The sequence below is a fragment of the Chroicocephalus ridibundus genome, chromosome Z, assembly GCF_963924245.1.
Source record: "Chroicocephalus ridibundus chromosome Z, bChrRid1.1, whole genome shotgun sequence".
NCBI lineage: Eukaryota > Metazoa > Chordata > Aves > Charadriiformes > Laridae > Chroicocephalus > Chroicocephalus ridibundus.
Window position 1 is genome coordinate 52,515,925 of NC_086316.1, and position 25,727 is coordinate 52,541,651.

A 25,727-nucleotide genomic window follows, 5' to 3' on the forward strand; every position below is an offset into this window, starting at 1 on the left:
GTGTGTCTTGCGTGTTTCCCAGTGCTGGAATGCCCTCATGAATGACACATAAGAGTCAGTGACCTGCTGAGTGTTTGTTCCCTAGTGTATGTTAACTCCCCAGCACTTCAAAATGAAAACGCCTTGTGTCAAGCACATGACACTTACGTGTTTGAAAAAATGCCAAGGTAGAAGAGGGAGGAGATTTAAGGAAGGGAAACAGCTGGTGATAGTATGGATGATGTAGAAATTTCCATTAAAAGAACTGGAGAGTTCCTCCTGTTCAGCACCCTAGGCACCTTCTTAATGATCATCTTCTGCACTTTTCTAGATGTGGTAGATGTGAGAGGAGGTAGGGAACATGCTTGAGCACAGATGAAGAAGACTAATAAAGATGGCGCTTATGGTGATTTTCATACACTACCAGGTTGCAAGATGATTCTCAAGGATCACCTAGTCCAATCTTTATTAGCAAAAGCACAGTCTAGACAAGGTGGCCCAGCAACCTGTCCAGCTGAATCTTAAAAGTGTCCAATGTTGGGGAATCCATGACTTCCCTGGGGAGATTATTCCAATGGCTGATTGCTCTCATTGTGATAAATTTTCCTCTTGTGTCCAGTCAGAGTCACCCCAGGAGTAACTTGTACCCATTACTCCTTGTCTTTTCCATGTGACTCCTTGTAAAAATGGAGTCTTCATCTTCTTTGTTGCCACACTTTAAATACTGGAACATGGTGATAAGGTCTCCCCTAAGCCTTCTTTTCTCAAGGCTGTACAAACCCAGTTCTCTCAGCCTTTCCTCGCATGGAAGGCTTCCCTTTCTGGCCCTTCTCTGGACCCTTTCCAGCCTGTCCACATCTTTTTTGTATAATGGGACCCAAAACTGAACACAGGATTCCACGTGTGGCGTGAGAAGTCCTTGAGCAGAGTGAGATAATGACTTCTTTATCTCTGCTGGTGATGTCTTCGTTGACGCAACTCAGCATCCTGTTGTCTTCCTTTGCTGCAGCAGCACACTGTTTGCTCATATTGAGCTTCTTGTCCACCAGGATCCCCAGGTCCCTTTCCACAGAGCTGCTCCCCAGCGGGGTAGATCCCAGTCTTTGCAGTACTCATGGATTATGTTTTCCCAGGTGCAAGACCTTATATTTGTCCTTGCTGAACTTCACAAGGTTCTTGTTAGCCCACTCTTACAACTTATCCAGGTTTCCCTGCAGGGTGGCTCTCCCTTCCCAAGTGTCTGCTTCCCCACTCAGTTTGGTATCATCAGCAAACTTCATTCAGGGTACACTTGATCCCATCATCCAGATCACTTATGAAGATACTAAACAGTGTTGGGCCCAGTATCAATCTCTGGGGGACCCCACTTGTGACAGATTGCCAGTTTGAAAAGGAGCTATTTACCACCACCCTCAGTGACCAGTTCCTTACCCTTGCACAGACCACTTGTCTAGACCGTAACGCCTAAGTTTCTGTAGGAGGAGGCTGTGGGGAACCGTGTCGAAAGCCTTGGAGGCTTGGAGGAAATCCAGGAAGACAACGTCCACTGCTCACCCCACATCAACCCATCAGGTTACTTTGTTGTAGAAGGTGATCAGATTTGTCAAGCACGATTTGCCCTGGGTGAATCCGTGCTGTTTTTTTCCAATTACGTGTTTCATTTGACTTGTGATAGCCCCCAGGAGGATTTGTTCCATAACTTTCTCAAGGACTGATTAGCCTATAATTTCCTGGATCCTCCTTTAAGCCCTTCTTGTAGATGGGAGTGCCTTTTTCCAGTCTTCTGTGACGTCCCCTAATCCCCACAATTTCTTGAAGGTTATGGAGAGCAGCCTCACAATGACGTCAGCCAGCTCTCTTTACACCCTCAGGTGGATAGCATTAGGGCCCATTGATTTGTAGGGGTCAGGTTCCTGTAATAGTTCACATACCAGCAATTTTGGTAGAGTGTTTTGGACAGACAGCATTAGTCATATAAGAGTTTGTTTGCTCTTTCTTCTGCTGCTTGCTGTATTCATCAGAAAACGAATGAGAGGGGGAACCAATGGAAGTCAGAGAGTGAGAGACAGAAGAGGATTCCAAGGAGGGAGTGATGGACAGGAGAGGACTCCAAGTGAGAGACTCAGGGCTGAAGGAGTCTCTCCTCGGCAGGTTATATGTCCATGTGAAGTGGTCAAGATTTTTTTTGTCCCCCCATGTCTGTTCTGTGGGGAAATATGTTCATATTTCTTTTAACCATGAGATGAATGGGAGGACAGCCCTTTTTTGTCTGTTCTTTTTCCATTAGACTTACTTCTTGGCGGTCCTGGATCTGATAGCCAGGCTGCTTATTGAACAACTAAAGGTTTTTAAGAAGACAAAGCATCATTAAAGGAGGACTGTCTAAGTAGCTCTGTTTAGCAATGGTGTCCTTTTGCCTTTAGAGGGAATTTTCTTAACAAATATTTGTCATGCCTTAATCTTTTTTTCTTCTCTTCATTTCCTCCTCCCAGTCTATTGGGCCATTTCTTCTTCTGGCATTCAAACATGATTGGCTTGCACCAGGGCTTCAGGAGTCCGCATGTCATTTGACATGGCAGTCTGACTATCCCAAGCTGGCTGGAAGTGCGTGAAGCGGTGGAGGAGGGAGTTGAGCAGGGGATTGCTCCCTGCAGCATAGATGGTGTGCTGTAACTGTAACACATTTGTGTGTTGAAACCCGTGCAGTATTTTTCACCAAAAGGATAGAAACCTAAAATAGATACAAAACCGCCCAGGAAAGCACAAAACCTCTTGCAGACCAAGTTCCAGAAGCATTTTCAGCCAGTATTTAGGATGGTAATGGTGCTTCACACGTCATAGATCCTTCAGTGTTCATCTTTGCACGAGGAATCTCTGTTTTAACTGAAGCTGGATTCACTCTATTACACTCTCGTCATTGTTCAACCACCATTTACTTAAAATGGAGTGGCCAGCCCTCACAAAATCATGTGCTGGTCAGCTGCCTCATTTGACCATAAATGCATGTTTGTTGCAAAGTCACAAAGGATTCGTATAACCCCTTATTCTCAATGTACCAGCATTGTGGCTTTCAAGTCAATAACTATATGAATTGGTCTTGAGTGGCTTCCTCATATCCATTCCTCACACCCACCAAAGGCAGGACCAGTGGTCCTCATGTTACTTTAATCATGTCCCATTTTATTGCAGTATTACGTATGTGCCAGCAGAAAATTTAGACGAGTACAGGGCCAGTTTGGGACAACAGGCAGAGGGAGCTGTGCCACTTGAACTTTTTGCTTCACATACTGTCAGGTGAGTCAAAAGACCTACTGTTTTCTCCCGTGGGGCTCTTAGAGGTAACTCTTTCCATACACTTTGCACAGTTCAGAAAGATAGGTTTTATTTTAGAAGAGCTGAAAGGTGGATGATTTTCTTCAGACCAGGAGCCATTACAATAGAAAGCTGTTCAGAATACAGTTTTTGTTTTGGCTAGCAAATTTTTCTGACATTTTTAAGGCTGTTTTATAGTTGTTGGATGTACCAAAAAGGAGATTGAGTGCTGCCTCTTCCTAAACTTCTCTTAATACCATGGGATTTGATTTAGGTATCGCCACAAATACTCACTGCCTCCAGCACAAGAATTTGGCATTGATGGTCTTTTCAGAATGTATACTGGAAGGAATGAATTATGCTGTCCTTTTCCTTGAGTTACAAATACTTATTACAGTTACAGGCCAAAATACTCAAAGTGACTAATAATTTCTGTTCTCTTGAAATTAATCACCAAAAGCAGTAACTGTTTTTGAATACTGCTGTTAATTCATTTTGGAAACAATAAGTAATTACCTTCAACTTTGATTTGGTTATAGTTTCAAAATATAGAGTCTTTTATTCTGTGGTTGTCAACCAGTAGCAACTTAATTGCAGAGACAAGTGGACAGGGAATCTCCAAACACAATATGCGTTCCAACAGACGTCTGAAAAAGATGTCCCTTACACAAATCCTGTGTACAAATTCTAATGCTGGCAGGGTGATCCAATACATGAAATTTTGCAGTGAAATCTAGTGATTATGTGGGTTCTTTAAAAATTAATTGCATGTTCCTGTTCATTAGCAGGGAACTTCCAGAGCTTCCAGAACGTGAAGAAGGGGAGGGAGAAGAAAGTGAACTCCAAAATGCAGCTTTTAGTAATTGGAACCAGCCCAGAAAGTAAGTGCAGATCTAGTTGCACAGTATAAAATCTCATTTGAAATGGAAAAATTTTGAAACCTGTAATATATTTTAAGAGGAGTAAGAAAACAACAGAATTGCTGCACTTACATATATTGTACATTGCAGGAGTAATTTGCTGTTGATTTTTACTGCCATTGGACTAAATCCATGCAATCTAGCAGTATCTTGATTGCTTTAGTAATTTATCTTTATAGGCTGACTCTCTGGGAGCCAGTAAGAAGAGATGAAGAGAAGGATTTAAAGTTTTGATTAGAATCCAAAATAAAGAGAACAACAGTAGACAGAATTACAGACTTTCTGAGCAATTCAGGAGATAACTCCCACTGAAAAGTGGAGTTCCTCAAGGATCAGTACTGGGACCGGTCTTGTTTAACATCTTTGTCAGTGATATGGACAGTGGCATTGAGTGCACCCTCAGCGAGTCTGCAGACAACACCAAGCTGTGTGGGGCAGCTGACACACTGGAGGGAAAGGTTGCCATCCAGAGGGACCTTGACAGGCTGGAGAGGTGGGCCCATGCCAAACTCGTGAAGTCCAACAAGACCTCCATCTGGGCCAGGGCAATCCCAAGCACCGATATAGGCTGGGCAGTGACTGGCTTGAGAGCAGCCCTGAAGAAAAGGACTTGGGGGTGCTGGTGGATGAGCGGCTCAACATGAGCCTGGGCTGCATCAGGAGAAGCGTGGGCAGCAGGTCGAGGGAGGTGATTCTCCCCCTCTACTCCACTCTCGTGAGGCCCCACCTGGAGTACTGCGTCCAATTCTGGAGCCTCTACTACAAGAGAGATGTGGACATGCTGGAGCGTGTCCAGAGAAGGGCCACGAGGATGATCAGAGGGCTGGAGCACCTCTCCTGTGAAGACAGACTGAGGGAGTTGGGGTTGTTCAGTCTGGAGAAAAGAAGGCTCCAAGGAGACCTTATAGTGGCCTACCAGTATCTTAAGGCAGCCTACAAGAAAGCTGGTGAGGGACTTTTTAGGATGTCGGGTAATGGTAGGCCTGGAGGGAATGGATTAAAACTAGAGATAGGTCGATTCAGATTGGACGTTAGGAAGAAGCTCTTTACCATGAGGGTGGTGAGACACTGGAACAGGTTGCCCAGAGAGGTGGTGGAAGCCCCGTCCCTGGAAGTTTTTAAAGCCAGGCTGGATGGGGCTCTGAGCAACCTGATCTAGTGGGAGGTGTCCCTGCCCGTGGCAGGGGCATTGGAACTAGATGATTTTTAAGGTCCCTTCCAACCCTGACAATTCTGTGATTCTATGAAAAGCAAAACTTCCCAAGGTGGAGTTATTTCTGAATGTTTTTAAACCATTGCGCAAATCTAGGTGTGTTCAGTGTGCAGTATTGTCATAATCACAACAGATTTTCATTTATTTCTGTCCGTGTTTTGGCACAACAGGGTTGAACTCTGGAGAGAGCCTAGCAAGTCACTGGGAATCAGCATTGTTGGAGGACGAGGGATGGGGAGCCGCCTGAGTAATGGAGAAGTGATGAGAGGGATCTTTATCAAGCACATCCTGGAAGACAGCCCAGCTGGCAAAAATGGAACACTGAAAACCGGAGATCGGATCGTGGAGGTACCAGCCGAGTGCGTTTGCTTGCATAGCCCCAGCATCTTGTGAGCCTCTGAGATGGATGTGCGATCCTGAGCCAGCAGCTGTGTAATTACTCCAGCTGGCACTACTTGAGCCATACAGTGTAGTACCATCCACTAACGTTTGTGTGCAGACAGCTTTCAGTGTACAACCTAAAGCATAGATGACTGACACTGTGAGCACTGGTCTATAAAGCCGGCAGTTCTACCTGCCTGTTTTAAAGTCAGCATGTGTAGGAAAAAGCTTGCTTGGTGAAGCTAAAAGGTTTTACCTTTGCATATTGGATAGCAACAGAAATGCCCACTGAAGAGGAAAGAGTGCAAATAACCATCAAGCTTATTTCCTTCTTAAATCTTAATCAGATCACATTATTCTTGTGCAGGAATTAAGGGAGACTTTTTCTTCCTGCTGACATGAAGAAGGCTGGATTTGATATGAAGAAAGTTGAGCATTATGCTCATGCCTGAGGATAGGGTAGCCAATGGTGTTGCAGGGAGGAATTTGTCTAGATTTCTCTTCTGTGCTCATGCAGCCACTTCTGCGCTCATGCAGCCACTTCTGCTTTCTCGCTTAAAGAGGAGTGAGTGTACTGAAAGGAATGTATCTTTCCTGTGATGACTGTACGTCATACATTACCCTCTCTCCAGTGGCAGGCCATTAAGAACCTCATTCCTCTTAACCTTGCTGGATGTCCTTTGCTGACGGTCCATCAGTAAGAGTATAACAAGCAGGGTGATAGAGGTGGTGATTCTTCCCCTGGATCAGACTGGGCTTGCTTTACGTGGTGGTACTCAAACTGCAGTTTACTGTCTGCTTCAAGATTCATATAAAGGCTCTTGAAATAACATAGGTATTAACATAGGTAGCAGTTTCTAAAACAGGATGGAAGAGTTTCTAGTGCATAACAAGTTGGGAGGTAGAATTTTGCTCGATGGCCACAAAGTTAAAAAACATTCATTATATCTGAATACCTGGATTTTTATGAATGCAGCGATTGTCTCTGACAGTGATGCCTGCAGAAGTTGGAGTGGGTGAGTGAAATTAAGTAACGAATGTTTTGTTAATGTGGCTGTTTCTGAATGTATTATTTCAGTTTCTCAAGTTGTGGCATATCTAGGCTTTTCTCTCTGTTAGTGCAGAAAGTATTTCAGGCATGGAGGGTTGTAGACCCTTGGTGTTACTGTTCAGTTCCGCATAGGTTTAGAATTTTCTCTCTCAGATTGTTTATTTTCTCTTTTTATTTACATTGGATGATTAAGTGTATTGAGTTAGATAATTAAAAAGGTAGGGGTAATCCTCATTATATAACTTTGTGTGCAAGAATTGCCACTAACAAATAACCTTTCTGTGTTAGCTTCTAGCTTTTATTATGGTCATTGTGAGAATGCTTTACTGATGCTAACGTCACCATAATATGGTTCTTACCTGGATCGCAAGACAAACTGTTTTACACACCAATGCATATGAAGGCATGAAGAACAGCAACCAGGCAAAAATTTGTCCTTAGCCATCCTTTATAAATGCTTTCTTCTAGAAGAGAGAAAGCTTTTCAGCTCTGACCTAAAAATTTAACTTCTGGGGAAAGTGACTAGTAGCTAAAATTGATCTTGTCTTGCTTTAAAAAAACAAACAAACAAACAAAAAGAATCAAAAGAAAGGGAAAAAATGTACACTGTGCTGGCATAATACCCCATAATGAAAGACCCTCCAGCACCTAAGTTTCAATTTGTAAATCTGTTAAAGTCCTCAGAGGTAGGTTATTCCAAGATAGGATTTACAGGAAGTGGTATTTGGCAAACGCTACCACTCTTCAGATTACCTTATCTCTTCTATTACGTTGCCTTTGGAAAAACAAATGGAGCCCGAACCAAGAATGTTCAAAAAACTGTTTTTAAAACCATGGAGAATATTTATTTGATGTTCTTTCAGTGCTCTTGGAAGTCAGACCTGTGTGTGAGGGACCTCAAGCCAAGTCAGTAGAAATCTTTCCACCAGTAATGGAGGTTTGGACTTAGGTTTTAGTCAAAGTTCCCTAACCAGAACCCAAAGCTGACTCCTGGTTCTTGTAGCTTCTTGCAACGTTAAGATGAGGTCTTCCAATTACAGGTGGATGGAATTGACCTCAGAGATGCCAGCCATGAACAAGCTGTGGAAGCCATACGGAAGGCAGGCAATCCTGTAGTCTTTATGGTACAGAGCATTATAAGCAGACCAAAGGTAAGCATAAAGAATATGAAAAGAGATGTAATGCGTAGTAATAGATGAAACAAATATTCAAGGTGGTGGTGTTTGGGAATGGGATATTTAATCCTGAAAGTTCCGTCTCAGCTATTTTAGGAACAAAGATTTGATTTAAGTATTATTTCCATTTAGAATGAAATCGATTTGGATTTGGAATTACCCTCCAGCACGCCGTCCTCAAACTATTTTGAAAAGCCTCAAGAAAGATAATTTGTTGGGGGGCAGAGTAGGAATCTAATTAAAACCAGCTCTTAGAGATTGACAGCATGTCTGAGGAGCGCATGCAGAAATACAGCACCTGTTAAAAATTCATTGGACATTAATGAAAGGACCTAGAAGTACATGGAGGTTTTCCGTCACTAAGCTGCATGGACATTGCAGATAAAAGCTACTGAGCTTTAATATAAGTTGCTTGCATCACTAGAAACTAAACTTCCTCATTGTAGAGTCTGTGTAAGCTGCACGTTTATTTACTAGTTGTCTCATAACTCTTGTTCCCCAGCCAGAGTCTCTTTATAACCCTTCTTCAGCTTCTGCTCCCTGTGGGCAGAAAACTACTAACCCATTTTATCGTCAGTCATCTAAGGTAAAGTTGCATGAAAAAGCTCTATTGAATGATGGTTATTGATGCTCAAGCTACTAAAGTAAGGCTTTTGCATTTGCTGTGATGTGAACAAGATTGCCGCTGCTGAATGTTTAGGACAGTTTGGGATGGGAATGCCATTACTTTATCACAACTTAATTTTCTTTAGAGAATGCTCCTTTGCTATTTTTAAGTGTAGTTCTTTGTTCTCTTTATTTTCCAATTATTAAGCTTTTTGGTTATTTCTTGACTGTTTATTAACAAACCCTTGTTTCTCTGTAAGCAGAAACACTGCAAATGCTCTTACTGTACACGTTGTGTTGTGATCTTTGTAAATGGCATTATATTTATTGTTTTCATCTTTTGAAACTTGCATCTGTACTTTATAATAAGATCTTATAAGGGAATTTCCTGCCTTCATTCATGTGCAGTCACCCAGATAGCTAGCTCTGCCTGCACACAGTAGCTATATTTAATATGGTACTGCTGTGTATTTAGCAAGGCAGTCAGTTTCAAGTGACATGTTACTAATGAGTAGGTTTCTTCCCCTTTGTTTTTTTCATTCAGGCTGTTCTAGTAGTTAAAGAGATCCTAAGTGTACTCCAGAATAACTCAAATAATGCAAATAGGCTGTGAAAAGCCGGTTGATAGTTTTGCTAGCAAGCAGTTATCCATCCAATCCGTGTTTTCATACTACTACTGCTTTGGGTATTTCTGAGTAACAATTAGTCTATCACCATGGTTATCATCCCAGATAATTTGTAGGGTTAAAGCATTGTGCTAAAAGAAATGATAGCTAGTTTCTGATACCTTAGCACCCTGGACCACAAGATACCTTAGCAAATGCTGACTACAAGTTAGTTGAAAAAATAAAAAATAAAAAAAAGAGGGTAAAACAAATGCTGTTATTTTAGAACTAGTTTTGGAAAAAAAAAAACAACAGTAAAAGGAAAAATACCTGTTATTTTAACACTTGCTTTTCTTGTCCTAGACTGTGCATGCTAAACCCAACTGTTTAAGCAAACTCAAATGATCCATATTTTATCACGCACGGTAGTCAGTCCATATTAATACAATGCTGTTGCATGAATTAGAATTTGAGCTAGCATTAGTATTTTAGGTGCTGTGCCTAAAATACAAAAGGCAGGATTTTGAATTATTGTGGCTGATCTTTTGTTTTCTCTTTTACTAGGATTTCACTGTTTATATGCAAAATGTTTGTGATGAATATTTTAGTTGCTTAAAATTTTATCAAGATACAATTTAAAATTTTATGCTGATGACAAATGTAATGGTTAAAGTGTAATAGGATCATTACACTGGCAAATTACTTTTCCCAAACTTTTCTTTATAAAAGACAAAATCAAATGTGAATCGCATGTGTAAACAGAAGATCGTCTTTTACTGTAGGGAAACTGCCTGTTGACTTTCAGTGACTCACCAGTGGAGAAATCTTGTTCATGCACAGCACTGCTTTCTCATTGCTGAAGATACTGTAGAACCAAGACATACGTTGTCTTACCAAATTACTTCACTTTTGTTTTGCAAAAGAATATTTGAAAATAAATGTTTAGGGATGCATTTTTTATTTTCAGAAGCATTTAAAAAACGAAAAATGCTTTAAGAAAATTTTAAACAGCAACAGGTATCTCTATTAAATTGCCGTGATATAAATGTATCAGTTGATGCTGCGAGCTTTTCACATTCCTTTCCAGTTACTATGCTGCTTATTTTCTGGCACTGTTAAACTTACAGCTCTAAGACATTTAGGCAATTGCCAGACGGATGCCCCTAGTACAGAAATTACTTTTCTATATATTGAACAGTATTTCCAACATACTATGCAAAATCAGAGCTGTTCCCTCTTTATTAAAAAGGTTCTGATCTCAAAATAGATTACAATACAAAAACTGCATAAGGAATATAAATGATCAAAATACATCCTTTAATTTTGTCTAAGTATGAAAACTCTTTTTGTGTTAAATAATAATAAGGAAGTACCTTGTGTTGTTTAAGGAGGAGACCAGAGAATTCAGTTTCATTAAACTATACACTCAGAAAATTATAGATGTATGCACACACAAAGTGATCTGTAAAATTTATTCTTAGATATGAATTCTGCTTAGAGATGCCTAATGTTACTAAACCTTCTCTTTTGCGAATGCAGTGAGTGTGTTACCACAAGAGGTGAATCAAATTATGAGAATTAATCTGTGGTTTTCAAAATAAAACTAACGCTGTTACATTATTACAAAGAATTGTGTTTATTCTAATCCAGAAATCCACAATTTTATAACTAACTAATGTGTAAGAGTATCCATATGCTGAGATGCTTGAACAAAATTGTACAAATATCACAGCAAGTAAATTTTCTATTGTTCATGCTGCTGAGTTCTGCACTTTCATGCACTTTGTGGGCTAGAACAGGTATGAGGATCGGTGCTTCCTCTATGCTCTGCTAAATATAGCCGATACAAACACAGGGCAAATACACTTTTGCTTACCTTCACATGTCTGTAGCAAAGTGCGGGGAGTGGACCTTGTTTGATTAGCACAGGCTGCTAATAAGTAATTTTGTTTCATGAGTCACAGAGGGTTAATTTAAAAACGTTTTTCCTTAGTTTCTATTATGTTTTCCTTTTAGAACCCTTCCCTGCCTTTGTCGCAGAACAGTCTTTTCTGTAGGCCAGCTGTCTTCAGCAGCACTAACCCATTTGCTGATTCTTCTCAGTTCAACACTAACAAGGTTGGATGATAACACACTGTCTGCTTTTGACTCACCGAACATCATATGTATGCTTCTTTGCCATTAGTGTCTTTCTTCACTTAAATTATTTTATAACAATTTGGGTAAAATATTGTGCTGATGAGAGTGGAAATTCTGTGTGGTGAATTAAAAAGACACAGACACGCACACACGTAGAAGAGTTTGGAAGAAGTTAAAAAATGCCAGCTCCATTAATTGTAACCACTAAATCTAATCTAATCAGAGCTGCCAGAGGAGTAGGTTCTCAATTACAAAATCAGTTCCTGTGGTATATGTTAAAATACTAACCTGAGTGTAACTCTCTCATCAGTATGAGGTGTTTTGCTGCTATGCACTTCATTTTCTTTTTATGTGGTAAGGATGTTCCAGCTTTGATATCTCCTCTTTCTTTTTGCATGAAAAAACCCCACGTTAGCAGCTTTCATTTTATGGTGCTGAGAATATTTTCCCTTTGCTTCATGAAAATTCTTTTAATGCACAATGAACAGGATGCTGACATCTTTGGAAATATGAAAACAGATTTTTTTTTTTTTGTGGTTAGTGGTTACTGCATGTTATTCAGATTGGGAACAGAGTTAACTTCTAACACAACAATAAATAAAGGTTTAGTTCTTAGATGCATGCATTTATGATTTCATAAAATCATTTCTAGGTGGTTATACATCTTGGGAGTGATTGTGCCCTTTGTCTATTTTCCCATGTTGTCAAATATATTGAATGTACAGCAAACATTTATGATATGATATGTGGTGTGTAATTGTATGCATGCTTTTGAAATCTGTGTTTGTTTCTGAGGAAAGGTAGTAGAAGTGTAACATAAACAATGGCTTGTATTTTCTATATTTTCAAAAGTATTTCTGAAAAAAAATGCACAAGAGTTTTAGAGAAAACTTAATGTTTTTGCAGTTTCTGCATAATTCCTTTTTTAGCATTGAGATAAGAATGGCCTTTTGTCATCTCTGTCACTTCTGCTGAACTAAGGTTCACGTACAGCAAGGAACTTTGCTGAATCAGGGTCCTTAATAACCCCTTAAATATTTTTGTCCCTTTATAAATGGAATTAATAAAGTTGCTGCAGTTAGCAAAATGAATTTGTAATTGAAAATGAGTAATTCATTAATAATGCTGTGTATTGCCAAAGGTGCTGTAACATGTGGATTGCTGTTTTCTGTTACTGTAGGAGGTATCGAATCCAATTAGGGTTACCTTCCGTTGTTCCCCAACTAACCCTTTTGCTCCCACACCATTCAAGGTTTGTCTTGATTCCAGTGAGTGGGTCCTACCATGTGTGTGCTGTACGTTTGTTTGTACATGGCCTGTGATACCTTCTGGAATACTGCTTCTTCCTCCACGTGTGCCTCCTGTGTTGACAGTGATACTGCTCCAAACTTGCTGCCATTTTTTATATTTGCTAGTCTGATCAGAGTGACCCTGGTAGCCAAATGGGTTCATGCACTGTCTGATGCTTTGCATTTTAAATGAAATACTGTGTTGTGGCACACTAAAAGTATTTCATGAGTTAAAGCATTTTAGGTTTTTTGTGTGTGGCCCGATTCAGGGAGCAAAAGTCTTATGTGTGTGTAAACTGTGGGGGACAGCTTCTACTGCTGGCAGCGCATGCTTGGCAGGCTGAGTTCTGGAGGCAGGATGTGGTCCCCTCTGCCCAGATGGCATTGTAACACCCTTTTTACCCTTCTTACAAAGGCGCCTTGCTTTTACTTTTGTTTCAGCATTTCCTTAAACATCAGACTTGTTCAGTTTTATGCATGCATGCACAGAAGTACAGAAAGAAGCATTTTTTTGTCAACCAAATTATTGTGGCTGCAGTTTGTACTAATCTCTGAGGATGTAGCCATACATCCACACTTTATAGCTCTTCCAGAGGTCCTTGACAGCAATTTTTTGTTCTTTTTTTTTTTGGTCATGTTTTCTTTAATTTTGCAAAGTTCTTGGTCACTGTCACTCACCAAGAGTACCATTGAAGTGATATGTTCATTTTGTTTTTAAAACACAGAGACTACTGTAAGGTCTGGTGATCTGGTCTGCTTCACACTGTATTTCCTCATTTTTCAGTATGTTATGTAGCTTTCTAGTTAAAACTCTAGGAAGCACTCTGAAAAATCAGTGTTTCTAGAACTACTCTTCTCTTCACCCCTTCTTGAGGTAGAGGTCTGTCACCAAATTTTCTCTATGGCGGATACATGAATTTTTGATTATGAAAAATCACTTCGAAAGTTATGAAGTAGTGTTTCCATCCTACTCTCGTTCTGATGGGTAATGATGTCTTTGCTATAATTTTGCTGCGTTAGTTGAAGTTTATGTCTGCCCTGTAACTAGTAACATGTTTTGGAGTACAATTTGCATAAACTATAAATAATTCCTACATAAATTTAGTGTGCAAGATATCATCTCAGCAGGATGGCACTGTCTTAGTTTTGAAGCACAGATCAATGTGACTGATAAAATTATACAAAAAATTATGTAGCAATTATATGTGTTTTTTATAAAAATGATTGGCTTGGGTGCCATATTAAAACTTCCCACACTTCTAACATTTAATGACTTCTTAGTTAAGCTCCTAGAACAAGTTCCTGAATGAAAGGAAGGTCTCTTTTCAAGCAGAAGCAGAATAAAGAAACTGAAACAGGGCATTTGCATTTTCTTTAAATCTTTGGAGTATAGAGAGAATGAAGGTAACTCATATCCCTGAGAGATGGGACTGTCCTTAAATCTCGGTATGACTAAATTGGTAACTTTGTAGTTTTTTCAACACCTTAGATTTAAAGCGCATTGAAGTCTTCCAGGGTGTGTGTTGTTATTCGTTTCACTGTTACCCCTGATGAAGAAATTGTTTCCAGTGTATTTGGCACCCAGAGACACCATCTGAGTTATTGTGTTCAAACTTTTTCTAATGAAGGCAATGAAAGCTGAAATTATGAGAACAGGGCTGTGAAGCTACGGTGACACCTGAAAATACTAATATTGGAAAAATACTTGGTTTTCATCTATTTTTTTTTGGTTTTTACATCAGCAGCTGATCTGCCAAGTATCAAAGTCTGTTGGGCATGCATATGCTTCAGAATGATGATATTCGGACATGAGTTTCTTGCCTGTGTGTTTGCTCTGAGCAATCAAAAATGATATAAATTACAAACACTTAGCCAAATCCCTGATCAGAGTCCATATTCCTCAGGGAAACTGACTTGAATGGAGGCTTGCCATGTTGTGGATTTGGGTATTTAACCAGTATATTGCAGTAGTCGTGTGTTTATACTTTTAACGTTTTGTGAATGTGAGTAGACCACATACATCAAGACCAAAAGTATTTTTCTCCTTTGTGATTTAATCTGTATCCTCCTGTATCTCCCCTGTGCAGCTTGTAGGGAACCAGTAAATAAGACTGAAAAAGTCTAGTTACTGTGGATTTCTTCACTTATCATCGGTTTCATTTTGTTTTTAATTTGTCCTTTCAGTTAATATGCCAGTTATTTTCTTTTTTCTGGAGGCATTTTTGAAAGCACCAAGTTCTTTGTTTCCTTGTCCTTTCCTCCTATTTGGTGTCCAAAGTATATGATAGGAAGAAATTATATGCCATAGCTTTTAAAAATAAAATTAAGTAGAAGTCTTTTACAAATATGGCATTAAAAAAAAAAAATCACTTCAATCTTTGTAAGAGACTTTTCTGAAATGTGAAGTGGCACATAAAACTTTACTGAATTGGGCTTTTATTGTGAGTTCTGTTTGCTTCCGAATACATTTTGGAGTGATGTTACCTTGCCTGGTGTTTGTTTCTATCTTGGATCTCTTGCAGCCTTTCTGTGTCGTGTTATTAATTTAGAACTCCATCTGCTTGGTATTTAAACTTCAAAGCTGTAGTCATTGCCATTTGACATTTTTGTATACTAATTTCCCTACAGAGACTCTGTGTCTGCTTAGCCACTGTATTTTTCTTATTCTCCACAGGCATTTGGTCAATCCGATTTAGAGCCAGAAAAGACTTCGCTTTGTAACTTGCCTCTGCCCCCTCCTTCAGCATTTTCAGGAATGAGCTGTGAAGTTGCACAGTCATCTTCTAGCAGAGTCCCAGAGGATGTGGAGAAGGAGGATGAGTTCGGTTATAGCTGGAGTAAGTTTATTCTTTGTGATAATGTTTGAAATAGTGTTGAAATAGCACTCTAGCAGAAAATATGAGGGGCCCAATTTGAACTACTTCATCCTCATGTGCTTAGTGGTTTGAGTGTTAAGTGTTGCTGCCAGCTTTCAGTTGTGCTTGGTCAGATCCACATGGTGAAATATAAAACTAATTTGTTCTTCATCTCTCTTTTCCTCTGTGGTCCAAATTCACTGTTTCACATGTAGGACTACTTGAAGACTTTCAGTGTACTCTAGGCAACTGATGACACTGATTACTGTGATAGCTTCTGTTACCTGAAGGTGTTACCAGAGGGAAGATAAATGCTTTTATGTGTGAAAAGTCTCTTATTTTTTAAAAGAAGTTTTAATGTTTTATGAAGTTAGAAGGAAAACATGGAACTAGAAATGCTGTTATAAATCACCTGAGGCTTAGCTTAAAAGAAAGTTTGATATACAGTTAAAATTTTCTCATCCAGTTTGGGATTCTTCTGTCAGATACTGCCCACTGGACACTGATCTTGACTGTCTAGGTGACTTGTAAAACTTTCTAATGTAAATCCCTCCTCTGCTGCCCAAAATTTTACATTTAGAAAAGATCGTGCAGCGCTATGGAAATCTACCGGGAGAGCTACACATGATTGAGCTGGAAAAAGGAAGGACAGGTCTGGGACTTAGTCTTGCTGGTAACAAAGACCGATCCCGAATGAGTGTCTTTATAGTGGGAATTGATCCAAATGGAGCAGCTGGCAAAGATGGCAGGTTACAGATTGCAGATGAGTTACTCGAGGTGAGTTTTTGCAATTTATACTGAAACCTAAACATAGTGACTCAAAATGCAGTAACATATTAGATTCTTGCTGCAATATAGGTGTTCTTCAGTAGAATTTGAAATCCCCAAGTTATCCCAGTTGACATCACTATATTACCAGATTTTAATTCTGGTGTATGCCAAATAGCTGGGAGTTTTTTTCCTGGTTATAATAGTACTAAGTAAAGATGTGTGTGTATTAAAAATGGATAAAAATGGGGGATGACAGGAGTTTCTGGGTTATGAAGATGTATGGAAGGACAATGCATTGCAGACCATGGAAAATATTGAAGTCCTTTAGTCCATCTATCTGTGGAGTGCTCCAGACTTTCTAATTGCTTCTCTGTCTACTGGAAGTGTGATAATATCAGAATATTTTATGTTGTGTAACATATAAAATGGAAATTAAATTGGGGAAACAGAAACAGATCCATCTGTATTACGAACCTTTATGTCATGACACATTCGGGCAGTTTTCTAGTGATTTTGGTGGAGGGACCCAACCACTGAATGTGCAGCTAACATTCCCAATATGTATATGAGCATAAGATATATTTTTATATTACCACAGTTCAGTTGATGATACTTGCAGACATATTCTGTGCTATAGGTTTTCCCATTCTTTCTGATAGCAGAGATGCTTTGTGTAACTTCAAAACTGTATGTGGAGGTGTTTGAGGATGCAACTGGGGAGATGGTACAGGGAAGGAGTGGTGAGACTGAACAAAGCTTGAGGGAGACACTGAGAGAGTAAACAATGTAGGTTGGCAGTTGCAGACTAGGAGAGAAACTAAGGGATTTGTGGCACCGTGGACCTAGTCTCGGGGGGGGACCTGTTAGTTGCAGAGTCTGTTGTTACGTGCTAGACTGTTTTCTTGAATCATTTAAAACGTCTGTTTTTAAAACCTTGATGTTGCAGATGCTGAGTATCCTCAGAACACATTGCAACACATCTGTCTGAGTCTGCTCTCATGTAGTTTCTTGCTTACTGTGCACGCTGTAAACCTGCAAACTGATGCCAAGAGATTGTCTCACCTCTTCTGAGAGGAGACATCTGAGCTTGTTCCCTACGTTCCCGAGTAGCTGTCCATCAGCTGTGGTGGGCCATGCCCCATCTCTAGCTGATAACCTGACTGTGTTTTTTCACAAGCCGATCACAAACGCTGGAAGCAGTGCTGCATCTGGATTGTCACCTCCAGTGTAAATGATAGGGCTCAGTATCCCTGTGACCATGCCTGGTGGTCACTGCCTGCATGGGAGCTGAGGGGTTGCTGTTATGCTGAACCCTCATTTCTATGTTTTGCATCTGTTGCTCACTGTTGCTGCGTCTCTGCTTAGCTTCTGTGTTTATATTGGTACTACCTCAGTGTGTGTTGCATTGTTTTCCCTTTGTGTTTTCCAGTCATTTCCCCTTTCTTAGTGTGAACTTCTGCGCTGTAGTTTTTCATTTCCAAGAACAAATGCAATTAATAAAGTGTGACCAAAATTATTCTGCACATTCACACTGATACCTCCATCATATCTGAATCATAGGAACTTCAAGGGGATCCAGTGAGTTTGCTCTGCCAAATGAGCACAATGATTGTCCGGTCAAATCTTCAGATTGTAAATGCGCCAGTGTTCACACTCCTGTGTATAAAGTACCTGTCTCAGAGCTGAGGTTCGATAAATAATAGTAATCTCGCGTCTGGATATAAGCGATTCATTTATTTGTTATGGTTAGAATTTCCCATGGCCCTGCTTTATCACCACATCAGTCATGAGGTGATCGATGGCAAGTGGAAATAGATGATGTGCCAAGTCAATGCAGTATAACTCGGAGAATGACATTTGTAGCACAGTGACAGTGTTAGTCTGAAATCAAACTATAAGGAACTTTTTACTGGAAGAAGGGAATAAAAGCAGGACACAACATACTCTGTTATTTTAATACAACTTCTGCTTTAGCCAGTGAGGTGGGATAATGGTTTTTTTTAAGGCTTAAAAATTACTTTAAGGGAATTAAAATATTTTGAGAAATAATTGCGACCTTCCTTTATATAGATAAATGGGCAAATACTCTATGGAAGGACTCATCAGAATGCTTCCTCAATAATCAAATGTGCACCATCTAAAGTAAAAATAATCTTTATCAGGTAAGTTCTGGTTACAGGTTTCTTTAAAAAAGTTTATTTTTAATATGCTCAAGTTTTGCAGAGTGTTTCTGTTTTCATTTTGGTAAGGTAGATGTGCTTTTGAACCCAGTTCTTAGTAGTTGTTAAATATGTCTTGAGTTTTCTGGTTTGGTATTTGCATTGTGAGTGCCAAAAATGAAGTAAAAGAAAGCATTAGACTTAAACTTGTTCTAAGAAATATGGTGCTGTATTACTACGTGATTACTACGTACTTTAACTGAATCTATTGTAGAAGTAAAGATGCAGTAAATCAGATGGCTGTTTGCCCTGCAAAGTCAGTAGAGGGTTCACATTGTACTTCAGGGACACTTCAACATCAAGAGGTAAAGTAATTTCTTGTTTTTCTCATTTCACTGAGATACTAACATTGTTCTGGATAGATGAGCGCCCTCCCTGCATAGCAATTACTACAAAAGAAAAAGTTATCCAAGGGAAAAACAAATGAGATGTTAGTAAAGCTGCTAAACTTAATACATCTGTGCTCAATTCTGGTTTATTTTATGTTCATCTAAACTATGAAGTAAATCTAACATTCTTGTGAATAGGTATAGCAGTTTAAAGGAATCCAGAAAATGATCATACCCACTTTAAAGGCTTGTGCACCACTTTATTTTGATGCAAAATGTTGAATATAGTTGCTGATGGTTATGTTTTCATTTTCTATTAGATTGATATCAGTGGTGCAAACTCCAGTCCTCTTTCTGACTTCAGTTCATGTAAAAACATTCAGTATGTGGAACTCCCTAAGGTATGTGCTGAAAATTAAATTTACATCAGCCATATTTGTATTTGCTAGCTTGCATTTTTGTAATGGAGTCCCTCTTACAGCAAACAAACTGTCTCTTACTGTAAGTCAGGATAGAGATTTCTAGAGGTCTTCTCTTCCTATTTGTGAGTGGACCACAGAGTTTTCCTGACGTAATGACTGCCTTTGGCAACCTCACGACTCTGTTTAACTTCATATAAATTTGCCTGTGTCTCTAAAAGAAGCGACCTCTTGTCCTATTTGCAAAACTTTTGGTAACCAGCTACCCATGGTGCCTCAGGTAAAATCATTGCCTTAGTTGTTCAGAGTAAATGAACTAGCACATTATCAGTGCCAAATCCCCCTGAACAACATAGATATTCAGTGGAAATTGTGCAGCTGGGAGAAAATGACCACATGTTCTGTAACTTTGAAGCTGCCAAATGAGGGTGGAAAAATTGCTGCTTCTGCTTGTTGACCTGGAGAAGCCAATTGCATTCAGTGGACAATAAGGATAGAGGCTTGCGGACTGTTTCTAAGTTTTCTCCTTGGAAGGCATCTCGCCTCCCCTTATTAACCAAGAGAATATCTTACAGGTTATGGTATCTGGATGATTTAATTCTAGGTGAAAGCAGTAGGAAATTTCACTCTACCACAAACATTTACTAATTTCATGGGAAGAGCATACATTTTTCCATTTTCTGTATTTTCCCCTCCTGCATGTATTTTTCCTGTGGTTTCAAATAATGAATTTAAGCTATATCATGAAGTTTTATTTACCTGAGTTAGTAGTTTCCAAACATTTTGTGTTTCTTACTCTGATTTATGAATTTACCAAGTGAATCACAATTGACCTTGTAAGTTTCAAAGGAGTGGATTTGAATTCAGAAGTATTTCAGATTTATCCTGGAAACTGATATACTGTTTGTAGGTTGGCAACGACTATTTCAGAAATAGATTAATTAAAAACATTGATACATTTGGAAAACACAAACTTTTGTTCTAGCAGGCTTTGCTAGTCTTTAATGAATGTATTCTAACATTTTGATAAACACAGTACCTAAGTATTTGCATTTCTCTGTTTGCCCAGGATCAAGGAGGCTTTGGAATTGCCATTAGTGAAGAAGACACAGTTAATGGAGTAGTTATTAAAAGCTTAACAGATCATGGTGCAGCAGCAAAGGTGTGAGAACATTTAAAATCCAAATAGGGAATGCAAAATGAAAAATGAGCAACCAGAGCTCATATTTTTATTCTGTGTTGTTTCCAGGATGGACGAATCAAAGTTGGAGATCAGATCCTGGCAGTGGATGATGAAATTGTTGTGGGATATCCAGTAGAAAAGGTGCTTCTGAAGTGTCAGGAATGTTGTAGAAATCACACCACTTAATGTAGGAGGTGATTGTGTCTTAAACAAACCAGTGAGGTTTTCAGGACTATACTTGTGACTGCATTTTGAAAGCTGGCTGAAGAACCAAAGATCCGCAGGCATTGTTTGGATAAGGAAACTACTGCAGAATAAGCTAAATCCTGAATTTAAAACTCAGCTGCTGTTTTACATTAATGCACTAATGAATCATCTCTCTCGGTGCTCCAAATGTGATTATTTTTCCCCCCCCTGTGGTTCAGATCTGATGACTGAGAGGCACTTAGTTGTGGGATAAAAGCCATGAACTATTGCTTAATAATGACTCTTCATAGCTACTCCACTTTAAAAGTATTAGAACCAATAAAATTAATACGTGTAAGTTCACACGGGTGAGTTGCATCAGTGGTAAATCTGGTTGTGAACTGAGCTGATACATGGGGAGTGTCTGTAATAATGGCGTCATTCTATTCCAAGCCTGGTATTTCAGCCCTTTGGAGAAAACTCTCCATTCCTAAATAACAGGATTTATTCCTAACTTCTAGCTCTGCAAACTCAATTTTGGTTCTGTAATGAATCAAGGAGGGCTTTTTTCTAACACCTGCCCTGCTACCAAGAAGAGTGATTCTTTAGGCATGAGAAGATTACTTTTTGTTTGTTAAAGGGCAATTAGGAGAGCATCCATCTTACTCTGAAACGCTGCTACCTCTGAAGCAGTAAATGAGTAAGAGATAGTGAAGTTGTCTGCAGGGAAGTAGGTATGCATTGGAAGACGAGACAGAGATTAAGTAATTTCTGAAAATACTTCTTATTCTACTGAGATGTAAAGTCTCAGGAGGATTTGGTGTCTTTTCTGTGAGGTGGCAAATTAATTTTGAAGGTTTTCAGTATCTCTTTAAACTAGATTTTGTGTTACACACTAGTGTCCTCTCCCCCACATTGTTCAGATAATATTTTCAGATTTTCCTTCCAGCTGTGCATCTGATTAAGGAGCTAAGATGGCAGTAGCACATTTATTTAAATCAGTAGATGTTTTGTCATTGACTTCTGTGGGATCAGAATTGGGCTCTACCCAAGCATTAAAAGACAGTACTAGTTTTCTGATTTTTCTGATAATTGCTATAAACATAGCATTTTGTCCATCAAAACACTCCCAAATTCTCATCAGGTACGGTTTGGCAGAGTTTCATGGAAGCTACTTGATTAACATCAGCCAGGACTAGCCCACAGTTAACTCTATTGTTGTTTCTTATAAAAAATATCAATATTTGTCTTTGTTCATTACCAAGAAAACCTGCAGGATTGTGACTAGTAGCTCCAGTCTGCAGAAGGGTTCTTCTGCTTTATTTTTGTTTTACAACTGAACAGTCCAATTACACACTTCACCAGCTTTTCTCTTTGTCATTTAGTTTATTAGTCTGCTGAAGACATCCAAAACTATGGTGAGGCTTACAATCAACTCAGCAGAGACAGACAGCCTGACTGCACCACCCGTCCCTTCCGGCACTGCGCCAGCAGAGAGGAGGAATATGCAGCCACCAGCAACCATCCCCTCTTCCAGCTCACCAGAACCAGAAGCAGTCAAAAGTAAGGTTCTCCTTGTGTGTCTGTCTTCACTGGGGTTGTGACATAAAAATGAAGACCCAGCTTGTAAACAAGTTTTCTCTTTTTGTATGCACTTAGCTATCTTCTGAGTTGCGTTTTCTAGTATTTTTGGATTACAGATCCATCTAAATAAAGCAGTGAGGCTCCATACCGAAGACCTACCTCTTGCCTTCCCACTGTCCTGTTGTAGAAGCGAGAGGATGGAGGGATTTCCTCCTCCCTCCCAAAGACTGTGCAGCAGGTGCCTCTGTCATGGTTTTCTAGAACTGAGTGGGAGGCATAAATGAGGGAGAAAAGTCATGATCTTTCCTGGAACAGGGGAATGGTTGAGACTGTCTTGCCATTTATGACTAGCCATGTTTGACTCTCCCACTTTAGAGTGGGGAGTTGAGATGTGACTGATTGGTGATGGTTATTGGTTTGTCAACACACTACTAAGAAGCTAATAATAACTTAATTGAGTAACGTGCACATCACAGTTAATTTATATGTACATCACTGCAAGTATTACTGAGTCACGTTTCTATTCCTTATTGCTAATACTAGTATTGATACGCGATTCTATACTATATACTATAGTATATTACTCTAAAGAAATCTTAAGAAACACATGGGAGAGCTACTAGGTAATAATTCTATTGTCTTCCCTTCTGCATTTAGTTTTAGGGTAAAATCTATTGCTTTGTCGAAGTCTATCCCTTCCATCTCCACCCTGCCACAGCAAGTCTTTGGGATAAAGACCTGAGGAGATTTCAGCAGTGCTCCCGCCAGCATTCTGGGGATTTGTGATTGCAGCTTAGCTTCACTACAATTTACAGGCACCCGCAACCAAACCGTTGGAAGATCTCCCTCCTCTTGGTTCTCCACCTGATTTTATAATTTATTCCCCCACTTCCTTTTACCAAGACCACCTGTTTGCTGCCACTGCACCTTGTTTTCTCTGCACAGACTCCTTCCAGATAAGCAACCCATCCCTAACTACATTTTCTCTATTGGTCTGCTTTCTACTACATCTCTACCCAACTTCAGTGTTTCCAGCAGTGCTGCGTAGGCCAGTTTTTGCCCAATACCAATGCAGCTAACTAGATGAGGTCAGCCTTGCATACCAAGACTCCCTTCCAGTTCTTTAGTTCATGTATTTCATGTACATTTTATACCTTCTGTACAGAATTATACTTAAGCCTTGACTCTCCTTCTGTCCTGGTTTGAGGTAAAACAGAACCGATTTCCTTTGCAGTAATTTTACTTTTCAGTTAAGTCTCTTCTATCTAACTGCATTTTCTGAAATTAATAGCATATATTTCAGAGTGTCTGCGTCTAGCAGATAAAGTCTGATGTTAATACTAAGGGGTGGTATGCAGAGAGGCTCCTGTTTATGCTTATTGCTATAAGAACTAAGGTCAGCTAACCTAGTTATGTACCAAATTGGAGGGTCAGAAATGGAAGAGCATAATGGGGTCACACCTATGGGGAGGAGCAGACAGGACAGTGCCCTTCTAAAGTGCCTCAAAAAGATTTTGATGCCTGCTTTTACAGTTTGGAAAAAGTGTCATTTTGTTTTTTCTTTAAAGCACTGATGTTAAAGAACATCGGTGGTAAAGATGATCAGAACATCCCAGATGTTTTGGTTGCTGATTCTTTCCATTAGTTGCTACACAATATCCCCTCTTAGTATTTTTAGCTTTTTTTTTTTTTTCTGTGAAGCATACAGAACTGACTAAAATACTGAAGCAAAGATCCATTTGTGACATACCAAAGATACTGAATTTACAAATGAAATGCTATGGAAGGACACTATGTATATTTGTACTATAAGAATAGATGTTTACACCACGAAACTTACTGCTTCCAAAAGCTATGTCAGTGTCCAGTTAAAAGTTCTGGTGTAAAAAGTTCTTTTTGAGGGCCAGGAAGTATAATGATGTGTATAAAACCCTTGACTTGAGCATTAATTGCTGGACTTGTGAAATACCGCTCCATTTGGTTCATAGTTAACATTCTTTTTTATGGTACAGATCTGAGTCTGAGATGGAATATTTGGTTAGGTGGATCTTGACTTGACCCTTTGCAAAAATGCAGGGATGACATCCTTGAATCCATGTGTATAGTACATACTATGTACTTCATTTATCTCTGATCTACATTGCATAGTTGCTGGTATAGCTGTTTAAATTAAATTCTATCCTAAGTACAATCTGTTGTGTGCAATAGCTTCTTTGGCTATGTAGACTGTGATCCAAGGTATTTGATGGTATGAAAACAGGATAACTGCAATTAAAACTACAGGATAGTACTTGTCTGAGGGGAAGGGAGAATTTGCAGCATCGTTCTGTGTAGGTCAGCTGTTCAGCTGTTGCTGTAGAGCTGTCGATGGAATCTCAAAATGCTGTTTTAAAGTCACTTTTCTAATATTGAGCACTCTTACTGTAACCAGGATGTTAAATTGTTGTTTTAGACACAAGCAGATCTTCAACCCCAGCCACGTTAGCCTCTGACCCAGCTACTTGTCCCATCATTCCTGGATGCGAAACAACGATTGATATCTCCAAAGGGCGGACTGGTCTTGGTCTGAGCATTGTTGGAGGAGCAGACACTTTGCTGGTTGGTTGGAAAAATAAGTGTGTCAAGTGAAATAACAATAGTGAAATTAAAATGTCTGATAGAAGAGAAATTCTTTTCTTCATTTGTCTCTGTAGCATTTATAGAAAGATACCAAAGATACCAGTTCAGAAAAAAATAAAAAGGAAAAAAGAAAGGAAAAGTTACTTTTAAAATGGAAAGTATAAATGAATTTCTTAAATATTGTGGTAATTTGTTCATATATCTGACTTTTGTTTATCACTGGCTAATTATAGTAGGAATTTTCAGTTGCTCTTGGTTCAAAGTAGGGGCGTATTGTTTCGATATGCAGTTTATTTTTGTTTTATTTCTCTGCAGGGAGCAATCATTATCCATGAAGTATATGAAGAAGGAGCAGCATCTAAAGATGGGAGACTGTGGGCTGGGGACCAGATATTGGAGGTGTGGTGGGTTTTTTGGTCATTTTTATTGTCATTTGCTATCGAGGCATCTTCTATTTGGCTGCTGGAAGGTCCTGCATATTTTATCATTCTGTGCTTTCATTGCAGGTGAATGGGATTGACCTCAGGAATGCCACACATGATGAAGCGATAAATGTCCTCCGACAGACTCCTCAAAAAGTTCGTCTAACTGTGTACAGAGATGAGGCCCAGTACAAGGAGGAAGACATGTATGATGTACTCAGTATAGAACTCCAAAAGAAGCCTGGCAAAGGCCTTGGGCTGAGCATTGTTGGGAAAAGGTATGAATGTACCTGGAGAGTCAATGGCTGAAACTTGCTTGGCATGTTTGTGTTTCTGTTGGGGTCTGGTGCTCAGATCTTGTGGGCTTGAAGGCTGTACATGTCATTCTTGTGCCTAATCTAATTAGCCATTCCTAGAGGACCTACCCCAACGTTACTCAGGAAAAAAAATGAGACAATATTTATTATGTT

The 25,727-nt window shown here is 39.4% G+C and overlaps 1 protein-coding gene across 29 annotated transcripts in view; it reads left to right on the forward strand.

Annotated features, from left to right (window-relative positions):
* MPDZ (multiple PDZ domain crumbs cell polarity complex component) overlaps positions 1–25,727 on the forward strand; it is a 98,648-nt gene that overhangs the window by 60,430 nt on the left and 12,491 nt on the right. For 8 of the 29 annotated variants that reach the window (XM_063321459.1, XM_063321458.1, XM_063321464.1 and 5 more), the window contains 18 exons: positions 3,169–3,273; positions 4,077–4,172; positions 5,595–5,772; positions 7,897–8,007; positions 8,534–8,617; positions 11,259–11,360; positions 12,562–12,633; positions 15,345–15,507; positions 16,106–16,302; positions 18,367–18,458; positions 18,730–18,820; positions 19,165–19,245; positions 20,333–20,425; positions 20,513–20,587; positions 22,018–22,195; positions 24,669–24,814; positions 25,151–25,234; positions 25,342–25,535. In XM_063321459.1, the coding sequence (XP_063177529.1) occupies positions 3,169–3,273; positions 4,077–4,172; positions 5,595–5,772; positions 7,897–8,007; positions 8,534–8,617; positions 11,259–11,360; positions 12,562–12,633; positions 15,345–15,507; positions 16,106–16,302; positions 18,367–18,458; positions 18,730–18,820; positions 19,165–19,245; positions 20,333–20,425; positions 20,513–20,587; positions 22,018–22,195; positions 24,669–24,814; positions 25,151–25,234; positions 25,342–25,535 (2,142 nt within the window). The remainder of the gene's footprint in view (positions 1–3,168; positions 3,274–4,076; positions 4,173–5,594; positions 5,773–7,896; positions 8,008–8,533; positions 8,618–11,258; positions 11,361–12,561; positions 12,634–15,344; positions 15,508–16,105; positions 16,303–18,366; positions 18,459–18,729; positions 18,821–19,164; positions 19,246–20,332; positions 20,426–20,512; positions 20,588–22,017; positions 22,196–24,668; positions 24,815–25,150; positions 25,235–25,341; positions 25,536–25,727) is intronic. The other 21 variants (XM_063321472.1, XM_063321474.1, XM_063321488.1 and 18 more) reach the window with 10 other exon arrangements.